Source organism: Sphaeroforma arctica (assembly GCF_001186125.1).
Source record: "Sphaeroforma arctica JP610 unplaced genomic scaffold supercont1.853, whole genome shotgun sequence".
Classification (NCBI taxonomy): Eukaryota; class Ichthyosporea; order Ichthyophonida; genus Sphaeroforma; species Sphaeroforma arctica.
The window spans coordinates 2728-13476 of record NW_014039705.1 but is presented as its reverse complement, the minus strand read 5'-3'; the positions used below and the strand labels follow the sequence as shown (position 1 = coordinate 13476).

Genomic DNA, 10749 nt, shown 5'->3' with positions numbered 1-10749 from the left:
ATATTCGCATATACATGCTATATTTATTTTCATGTATATTTCAGAAGTCTATGATTTTCTTCAATATTTTTTTTAAACATATTCTTGTAGTTTTTTTTACAACATCAAATATCAAAATTCCTTCATTTTTTTTGTTATAAAATATAAATAGTATTGAATGATTGTTTTTCAAAGACATAGTTTTTTACTGTACAATTGTACATACAATCATACATAGATAATATTGTCTAAAATAGCATCGGTTTTTACTAGAAATAGGAAATTACCAAATGTCATAACTCATGTGGCGCGTCGAGAAGAGTGTCAGGCTGTTCAGTGTCCACTCTGGACTCTGGACTCTGGAGTCTGGAGTCCAGTCACCAGTGTCCAGTAATATGTACGCCTATGCGGCTATTTATTTGTGTGAAGACTGAAGACTCTCACACGAAAGAGAGGGGAATTTTATATATATATATTATGTGGTGCTTTTGAAAGAAAAAGTCAAAGTGGATGGGCAACTGCTGCCTGCTCTGGGCAGCAGGCAGTGACGCTATGTCTTCTTGTTTTGCTTTTGTTTTTTTTTAACAAAAAAAACAAACAAACACCAATATGAGCTACTGCCGTACTGGTCTGAGCGACTGAGCCCCTTGGCCGCATTTTAAAAAACATACAATTATAAATTCATCAAAAATTGTAAAACAAGATAATACTCATCTTTAGTCTTAAAAAACTTTATAAAAAAATGATAAACAGTGAAAAGTGAAAAATGACAACAGAAAACCAAATGGCATTTCACATTTTTTTCGTTTTTACCCATTTACATAAATAGCCATGTACATTCTAAATACTATATATTTTAAACACTAAAAATAGATTGTGCACACGCAGCAGTGAAGGGGTTTTTTTAAAGCAAATATTAATATAAAATAATAAATATGTATAGTTGTGGACTTGTGGAGTTCAAATCCAGAGGAGGGGCTAAATACATGTATAAATATATAAAATATGTAATGTGTATTTAGCTAAAACAAACAATACAAAATATGTTTCTAAAAACATATGTACTTATATAAATATATATATATATATATATATATATTAATTTAAAAACAAAATATAAAAACCAGACCAGGCCTGAGGCCACGAGTGAGGACTGAGGGTAACGTCGTAACGACTCATAACGACTGACGACTGACGAGCAACCATTAAGTCACAAACAAGCCCGAGCCACAAGGCATGAGTGACTGACAGACACTGACAGACAGCGGTCACGGGCCACGGAGTCACGGACTAATCACAATTCACAACCAGAATTTACAAGTTATTTCAATTTTTTTAAATTTATACGACAATCAAAAACGACCCACAGGCCACTGCCACATACCTTTTAGGCCACTCCACACTCCACAGTCCACAATCTCACCACAGTCCACACTCTCACCTCAGTCCACACTCCACAGACCCTTAGTCTTCTGAGTTCAACATCCGACCACAGCAAAAAACAAATCTGACAAAAAAAATTAAAACGACAAAGAGTTCACACAACAAGAAGAGTCAAGAGAGAGGGTGTTCTACACAATAAAAAAAATACCAGTCACTGAACAGTGAACACTGAAGTTCTTTCAACTTTGGCCTTGGGCTTGCTCTGTGTCATGATATGTGTTGGGGATTTGGGGAGGGATGAAAGAATGGCTGGGCGAGTGGGGCAGTGGGCGGCCTCTCGTCCAGTCGTCACTCGTCCCTCGACTTCTCGATGGCCGAGGCGTCCTCCCACCCGAGCAGCGTGCGTGGACGATTGTTGGGGAATGTGGAATTGTGGAGTCCAAACTCCAGAGTCCAGACTAAACTGTCGAAACTCCACAGTCAAAAACAAAATTAGTAAAACACAGTCTCCTTTTAAAAATTTATAAATATTACAAATACATATTGCACTTGCAGAAGTAGAATACGAGACTCGCGAACTGCGAAGTCACGAGTATTTATATATTTTGTTTTCAAAACATAAAAATATTTTTAGAATATCGAGAATTCGAGACACAAGCCAGATTTAATGTGTTTGTACAATCATAGCCTTCTACATTTAAAAACAGTATAATTGTTGTTTTTATTTGTTTTTTAAAAACAAAACAAATTCAGAGCGAGATTATTTACTATATATTTACTAAAAATACATAGCCTCATAAATTGTACATAAAACAACTCGAATATATCTCTATACAGAGTAAGTAAAATTGTAAATCGACATCTACTAACTACTAGTAGTAGTAAATATATAACTACTACTAATTGAATAGAGCTGACAAACTTGAACTTTCGAAGCATTGAAATTGACACACATGACATATTTTGATTCTTCACTCTCGAGTTCCGAGTTTCGGAAAAAATCTACCCGGTTTTTCATATGCTATAAAATAAAACAGGGGTTTTTAAAACTCGCAGGAAAAACCCAGATGTTTCCTCCACCATTTTCTCCAAACAAAGGGGCTTTTGTTGTTTTTTTTTAAAACACAAATTTTAATAAATACATAAATATAAATATGTCGATTTTCTTCGTAGTTGTACATATGTACTTCGTAAATACAAATATTTACAATATTCGAGTAGGATAAAACCGAGAAAATGTACCAATACGGAAAGGTATTCTCTTTATCCTCTAGACATGTATTTTTTAAAATAGATCTCTGATAGGAACTGCTGGTAAACTCTCTATGGTTCTATTCTGATTTCTGAATGAGTATATGTAAATATAAAAATATAATACGTTTTCTGCTACAATTATAGTTAGGAGAGCATTTATTACTCAACTGATATATGGTTGGGGTTTATTTGTTTTTAAAAACAAACATAATACATTTACGAAATCAACTCTGCCAAACTGCCAAACTGCCAAAGTCTTGCGCATTTCCAAGAATTTCAGCAGAAATATTAGATAAATATTATCCCTATGATGATTCTTTTTTTTTTTCAAAAAACAAAAAGGCAGGATCATTTTATTGGAAAAACAACTCCTGTCCCTTTTTTTGTTTTTTTTAAAACAAAATGAATAAATACTTATCGAACAACTCCCCTGTGTGTCCTGGCTCTTGCTGCAGTGATCAGTCGACACTCGACAGTCATCAGACGGTTTAGGCGGTGAGGCGGCTGAGGTCTATTTATTTTATTAATTTTAGTAAAAAGCCGTACGCCGCGGCCGCTCGCCGCTTGGGCAGGGGGGGCACTCACAATCAATGCCTGTCTGACTGACAGACTGTAATAGTGCGAACTGTCAATCCAAGTCCCAACAGCAACGTTCCAGGCCCAGCCGACCAGCCCCAATCCCGCCCTGTGTCGTGCCAGCCAGCAAGCGATGAGCGAACGAGGGCTTTTTTCTGAAATAAAATCTTTAGTTACCGGGACACTCAGTCTCAGTGGAATCACCGAATCAGGTATTTGTAGAAGCGAATTGTGAGGACGAATATATATTTAACAGCGGCGAGCGGAGCCCAACTCCCATGCCTCTTGTTGAATACGATACTCATCAGAAGATTGCAAACAGTCTACGGAATCATTTTTACGCTAGACATAATAGACAACCTACTGCATAAATCTTGTTTTAGTATACCCCTTTTCCCCTAGCGACAGCCTTGAGGTTTCAATAGACTATGATACGGTTGGCCCTATAAATATAACATTCACGGGTAAGTGATCTAGATATCATGTAAAAGTGTTTCGTGTGTCGGTCGCATATCTACCTTTCAAAGGTTCCGAAATACTTTTATTCGCGCAGGGTGTACAAAGTACTGCAAGTGGTATCTGCAATTTATTCGTGTTGATTTCACAGAAGCATTTCCTTTTAAGTTGCGAAGTGCAACTAAGAGCTCTTTATGTACATATGGAGTGCTGTCTTTTTATTGGTCGTGCTGTAATTCTGACCATTGTTGTGCTCTTGATTTCGTGCGTAGGTATATGGTTCTGTGGCTTATCGTCTACAAAAGTATTTCCTTCATTCATAGTGTTTGCGTGAAAAATCATTACAAATCCACAACCAAAACCGTTCCTCGACAGTCTTCAATCGCAGCGGATACGTACGTTTGTGCGCCGGCTTCTTCCACCGACTTAATTAGAAACTCTTGTCTGTTCCTCGAACTGTTCTTGCCGATTTAGTGGTTTGTGTCGCTCAGTTACACGCTTTCTCCTACTTTCAAGTTCTAAACCCCGTGCAACTTCATATCCTGAGTTATCACCCTTCTCTTGTGTGAAGTAAAATTATGCAAAGCATATTGGCGGCAACATAATATACTGGTTGTTGATTATCAGCGACAGCTTCTGTATCGACTCTGACCTCTCACGCCGCTTAAATTGACAAAACGTGTGTGTGGATATTCATCAAACAAGGTCTTGCAATTGATTGTATGTAAGAGTATAGTTGACTATTCTGCGATAAGATCTCCTTAGATCTTGGGTGTGTGTATAGCGGTCTGGGACTGTCCAATCGAAGAATTTATGTGCGCCTCGAAGGAGAGCACGTGTTTCGGGAAGAGGTATGATTGAGCCTACCTGTAAACTTATTTTGGTTGTAGCAACATGTTAGATACACCATATGCGATAAACATGCGGAAGTGACTTTTCCTTTAGCATTCTAAGTTGTCGGTGTACTATTCTATCTTATCAAACAAAGGCGTTTTCAACCTGTTTTTAGCGTTTCGGACGCTCATTTTTTTAATGCACCGACAAATCAGTGCGAAGTGTTGGTCTGGTGTTTATATGCGACACTATATCGAAGACTATCAGAAGTCGACAATAAAACCTATGCAACATTGTGAACTGTTAACTGTCAATAATTCAAGTTCCTACAACAATATGCTTATCCCAGCGTACACCTATATTCGGAGATTCAAGCACTCCGTTGTATAGGATTGAATTGAATCCTTGATTCGAGCCCACGACATTATTGCAATATCATTCATTTTCAATATATCTGGCGCCAGTTCAACGGTAATAACTATATACATGTGTATTACTATTGCGCAGTTAGCAATCGAAGATCTCCAAGATGGGGAAGAAGGCAGCAAAAGATCAGTCACCAGCGCTACACGTTGTGAACAAGATAAATTGTGCTGCGTGTAAGAATAGCATAGGCCCTGTGGCGCTACGACACTATTGCGCCATATGTAAGGTATGTTCGATATACTATCAACGAGATTGTCTGTTGGTTTCATATCAAGCTAAGTCTAACTTTATGCGTGGCGCGAGCGCACCCTCGGACTGGTAGGTCTGTTATCGCTGAAGATCCTGTGACGACATTTGGCATGATGTAGTTGCATTCCCATGGTGTATAAAATGCTATGGCTGAGCACATCTGTTGAATGTTTATATCTAATCAAAAAAACGGTACTTTTTGTATATATTGTTAGCACTCGTTTGAGATGGCGCACCCGCTTAGTCTTCTGAATGTATTGATCGGCTCCCCTAGGCGGATTTCGCAGCAGGATTTGACCTAAACTGCGATTCGCTGCGGGAGTGTCTCATGGAGACCTTAATCCATGTCTGACAGTGTTCGTCAATGTAGTAATACAGTATACATAAAGTAATACAAATGGCATATAGGTCAGATACAAACGGGGCGGTCTTCGCACAAACATTACTGATTCATGTACACATTGATCGAATCTTGCAGATCTATTTCTGCAATCCGTGCCATCCACGTGTCAATCATGAGCATCAATGTTACAGTAACAAGAACATCCTGCCGAAGCTACACAACATCAGGAATATCGCCAACCTTGTCGCAAGCGAAAACCGAGCTAATTTACCAATAGTTGAGGTGATCCGCAAACGCAGAACCTCTTATGCAAAAGAGGTGTCCAAAAGAATCACGAAAATGCTTTGTAAACAATTTCAGGTAAGTGTCTGATTTACTTGGTAACTGTGTTGTTGTATGCTCAGACTTCTATGAATAATATTTGACTTGAGGCGTAGAGCTAACACATGACGAATCGTTACGTTTATGTCTATAGGCTGATTTGGAGGAGACATTTAGAGAGCACCGCGAAACACTTGCGAAGGTCCAAAAGAAGATCAATGAGATACACTCAACGAAATCGAATAATGTGAAGCTTAAATCTGACTCAGATGTACAACAAGATGCAACAAGTACAGCTTTGTGCACAAAGGAAGCATCTCAAGGCAGCAGTGAAGAGGAGCTTGCCGTCACATCGGGTGAGGCCGTCACATCGGGTGAGAATCAGGGCAAAGCGGAGGCACAGAAAGCTAGTGAGAAGGAGGAGTTTATCTCCGATAATGTACTCAATTCAGTCTTTGAGGTAAGGGGCCAGTGCACATATTTATCATTTCTCCATTGTATTCCTCGTTTGCAATTCCTGTGTTTTATATTTTTGACTTGAAGCTTCTGGAGTGATGTTGTGTCGTACCGCAGAAAAGCGGTTAGGGTGTATCTTAACTGTAGTTGTGTCAGTAGAAAGGCGGTTCGTTGTATCTATCTGTTGATTTTTTGTCACCGACGCATTGCAGAACGCTATCAAATCGGCTCTAATGATAGCACAGAAGGCGATTTTGCCGGACTCGGAGTCGATTGTAGTGCGCATCGAAAAGGGCCTAATTACAATAGATCCACCGGTGGATGCCGAGGAAGAAGTGCCAAAGGTTAAAGAGCCCGCTACTAAGGGCAGGAAAAGGAATGGTAAAAACAAGCAATCAGTCGTTATCGAGCCTATACGTACACACAAGCGAGAGCTCATGGACCAGGTTAAGGTGAGGGAGGCTGTCAAGGCCACACAGTTGCTCGGAAATCTTCGGCAGTCGGCTTTGCGTTCTCAAGAGACGAAAACAGACAATCAGTCGAAGACAGACCCACCCGTCACGGCAAATGATAAGAAAAAGGGGGTCTTCAAGAAACCCGGAAGCCAAGGTGCAAAGAGTGAGAAGCTAAAAAAGTCTGGACAATCTAGGCCAGTGTTGGCGAGCAGTATCGTCGAAGCTGCAAATGCGGCACGTACAAACCTTAACGACGATTCAATGGTGAAAGACGAAGCTGTAGAGATGAATATGTGTCTCGACCCTGAGATAGTTGCAGAGGTAGTGATGGGTGTAGAACCAGCAATTATGAGAGTCAAACCTCGGGCACCCACTCCACCGCCCCCAACTGCAGTGCCTGAGTATCAGTTAAAACCTAAGGCGACAGCTAGTGGGGTGCCGCAGATAGTAGGCGCAGGTAGCGCTAAGGTGAAGGCAACGAAGGGAAAAGGTGTACCTGGACCGAAAAGGAAACCGGGTCCTAAACCGGGATCGACCAAGAGAAAGCGAGACACCACTAAAGGTGCCATGGCCGAAGATAAAGACACAGCACCGATGCCAAAGAAGAAGAGAACCGCCAAGACAAATCAGAAGAATCGCGTGTCAACACCTATACTGCATGAGCCCACGAGGATGGATCTCACAGCCGTGTCAGCAGCGAATGTGACTGGGGTTAAGAAGGTTAAAAATAAAAACGGGTCATCCAATCCAATCGGATTGGAGCACGCGTCCAATCAGGATGAGGAGGCCAATGTGATATTGGCACCTGAGAGAGGCCCCGAAAGGGAAGTGACGGGGATGCCAGATAGAGAACTGCAGACGCAAGATGACAAGCAGAAAAAGGAGTTGAGCGACAAACTGCTCAGACTCGCCGACATTGAAGACCACAAGAAGTCGCAGGAAATGTACATGCGTCCAGCGACGAATATGCACTCCATCGGTAACGGTAGTACGAATGCGATGACAGAGGAGCAAGGGCATACATCTCGTATGCAAAACAATGCAATGGCGGATGTGGACCGTAGCAGTGCGGATAAGAGTGCGGGTGGCCAGCACATGCGCAATGTCTCCAGTCAGTCGACTACGTCGAGGCAGGACTTCATCAACCCCATGGTGGCCAAGCGACAGGGAACGGCATACAACCAGCAGATCGCCCGGGAGAAACTCATACAGCAACGACACTACTTAGATCAAAAGGAACTCGGAGAACGTGAAATGCCGCACTCCAACTCAAACTCCAACAATGACATCGTAGGCGATGGGGTTATGGAGAATGCAGGGGACGTGAGTACCGGTAAGGTGAATGTGGATGAGAGTGCAAGATTGGGAGGGAGAAATAGCTACAAAATGAACCCCTACGCACGCACTCCCCACGAACAAAGCGGCCCAGGCCTGCCTAGAGCGAGAGGTGAAATGGACCGCATGGACCGGGCTGAGTTTGACCAGGGCGAGGAAGCGCTGCGGAAACATCGGGTGTTCGATGGCGATCGAGAAAACTTTCTCGCACGGGAAAGGTACCAACAGGCCCAGATACTTCGGAACAGGCAAGCTGAGGGTTTGCAATTAGAGCAGCAAGAGAGGGCGAGAATACAACAGCGCGAGAGGCAGATGTTTGAGGCGGGTGCTGCTAGGTCACTACAGAGGAACGAGTCCATGCGGTTCGGGGCGTCTCACAAAGGTCGGAGTGCCGCAGATGCGGAGAAAAGCGAGTACCACAGCGAGCGAGCGCGTCTGGCTATGCAAGATGAGATGGAGCTGGTTGAGAGAGATCCCGATGGAGCACACGGAGCTAAAGGGATGCGTGGGATTGCTCTGAATGGACCTCCGCTGCCTAGGGGAGGTCCAAGAGACAGTCGTGAGCAGGGTATGCGCGTTATGAATGAGGAGTATGCGAAAGCAAACCCCTCGAAAGTAGAGCAATACCGTCTGCAGCAGGAGAGCGAGCGCGAGATGAGTGGACAACGTGGAGCACCACAGCCACCGACACAGCACATGGAGGATAGAAGACGCGTACTTGATGGAAGGGCATCTGCGGGTATGGGTATGGATGCACCCCAGGGACAAGGCAGGCACTTTCAGGAGGGGATGCCGGTTCAAAGGCAAGCGACTGGAGAATACAGGGGGGTGCCCAGAGGAGAGGGGAGCAACATGCTGGCGGCGCGAACGAGCAGGGATGGCCTGAGTGCTAATCAGCGACGATTGAAGGGGTTGCAGATCGAATTGCAAAATATGGATGTGCGTGATCCCAACCGCGCAAGGTTAATGGCAGAGTTCACAAACCGAAAGGACTTTGAAGAACAGCAGCAGCAGAGCAGAAGCACGCCCCAAATGCAGGCCCAGGGTGCGCCTGAAGATATACCCCGAAACGCCGCTAACATTGGTATTGGGAACGGTGCATCATACAACGCTAGGACTCCCTCCCAGTCGTGTGGAGGTGTTGCCAGAGCAAATCCTCCATCTTATGCCTTAGGAAGGCAAGGTATTACAAACGGCCAGAATATGGCCCCTGGTGGTTGGCGGGGACCTCCTGGACACGAGACTATTGAAGACACATCTCAGCACACTATGGGCAGACAGCAACAGCAACGACAGGGTAGAATTTCGGCCATGTCCCCGAATATGTCGGCCCGAATGGACATCAAGCACGAGAGCATTGGAAACGAGCGAATGCGCGATAGTATCCTAGGGGAGGGCAATGCCCAGTATGCCAATGTGAACGGACGAGCCGAAGGAGGGGGTAGTATGGGCGTCAGTGAGCGTATAAGTGGTGCTCAGCGTCCATCCGATGCGAGAGGTGCTCGTGGTGGCCCACGGGGTGCGGAGGGTATCAGAGGCAGCTACAGCAACGCTTACGAACCTATGATGCAAGCGGGCGTGGTGAATGGTGGGAAGGGCGGGCGAGTTGGCCCGGGCGGTGAGGCTGAAGATCACATCAGACGAAGCAATGTGAATTTGAGCGCTGCGAGAGCTCGAGCGCCTGTCAGACAGCGGCCGGATGGGGCGCAGAATTTCCAGCAACGCGCACCGCAACAACAACAGCAAATGTCCCTGGATCAGCTTAACCAACCAAGACAGTACGGCAGTATAGAACGTGAGGGTATGCCGCAGGCACGCCCGAGTAAGCATGTGATGGCTGTCCAGGAACGCTGGCAAGGAATGGGTTTGCAAACCGGAGATAGAAGACCAATGAATGCGAACTATGATCCGCATGAGTTGGCCCAGAGAGATGATAGGAGAGAGATTAGCCGAGATTATCGTTGATTCCAGGAAGTGCATGAAATCCTACATCTGTGGTGCACCAACGCTTTCATACAACCTAAGTTGCATCTTACAAAGCTGGTTCCGTAGTCGACTGCCATCTGGGCTTCCTTCACTCAATTTGTAATAATAAGGTTGGGATTGAACTCAGAATAGCAATAGTACAAAATGAGATTTATGAACGGCTTCAAATATCGTCTAGGAATGGATTTCCAGCTGTGCATGGAAAAGCAAATATAAGAAAATTGAATCTTTGTTCGTCGCGCAGCGCCTAGTGCAGAGCTGACTATCAAGTAGCATGAGAATAACTATCTGTTACGTCAAGCAGAGACATTCGTATTTTTGATAGTGGTGACTACATAGTACTATCGGTAGTTCGATAGTGGTTGACTACATAGTACTATCAGCTATTGCAATTCTATCAGGGATTGATCTAAGCGATCATCCAATTACAATCCAAGCACATAAAATTGTACAATTGCTTTACTACAGGAAGCGCATATAGTCGAAGAATTTTGTTGTGGTTGTCGATCTAGACCAGACTCCCAATGCGCAAAATTGTATTTATATAGTAGAGTAGCCGACTTTATATTGATGATCCTTTTATGTTTGTTATGCTGTATTGGTCAAAATTATACACTTATATCACCATCTAAATTGGAAGAATAGTAGAATTGGCATTTGCGTATGAATTGAATCTACGCCACTATATAACTTCGA

General features: G+C 43.5%; 1 protein-coding gene across 2 annotated transcripts; it reads left to right on the top strand.

Moving 5' to 3' along the window:
• Positions 1-3544: 3544 nt before the first annotated feature.
• SARC_08924 lies at positions 3545-10530 on the top strand. Of its 2 annotated transcripts, none has more exons than XM_014297077.1 (5): positions 3545-3656; positions 4990-5134; positions 5636-5860; positions 5976-6281; positions 6490-10530. In XM_014297077.1, exons 2-5 carry the CDS (start codon positions 5012-5014, stop codon positions 10030-10032), a joined length of 4197 nt encoding a protein of 1398 aa, XP_014152552.1. In that variant the 5' UTR covers positions 3545-3656; positions 4990-5011; the 3' UTR covers positions 10033-10530. The 2 variants fall into 2 exon arrangements, with proteins under 2 accessions (XP_014152552.1, XP_014152551.1); XM_014297076.1 differs by lacking the exon at positions 3545-3656 and adding an exon at positions 4484-4499.
• The last annotated feature ends 219 nt before the right edge of the window (positions 10531-10749 follow it).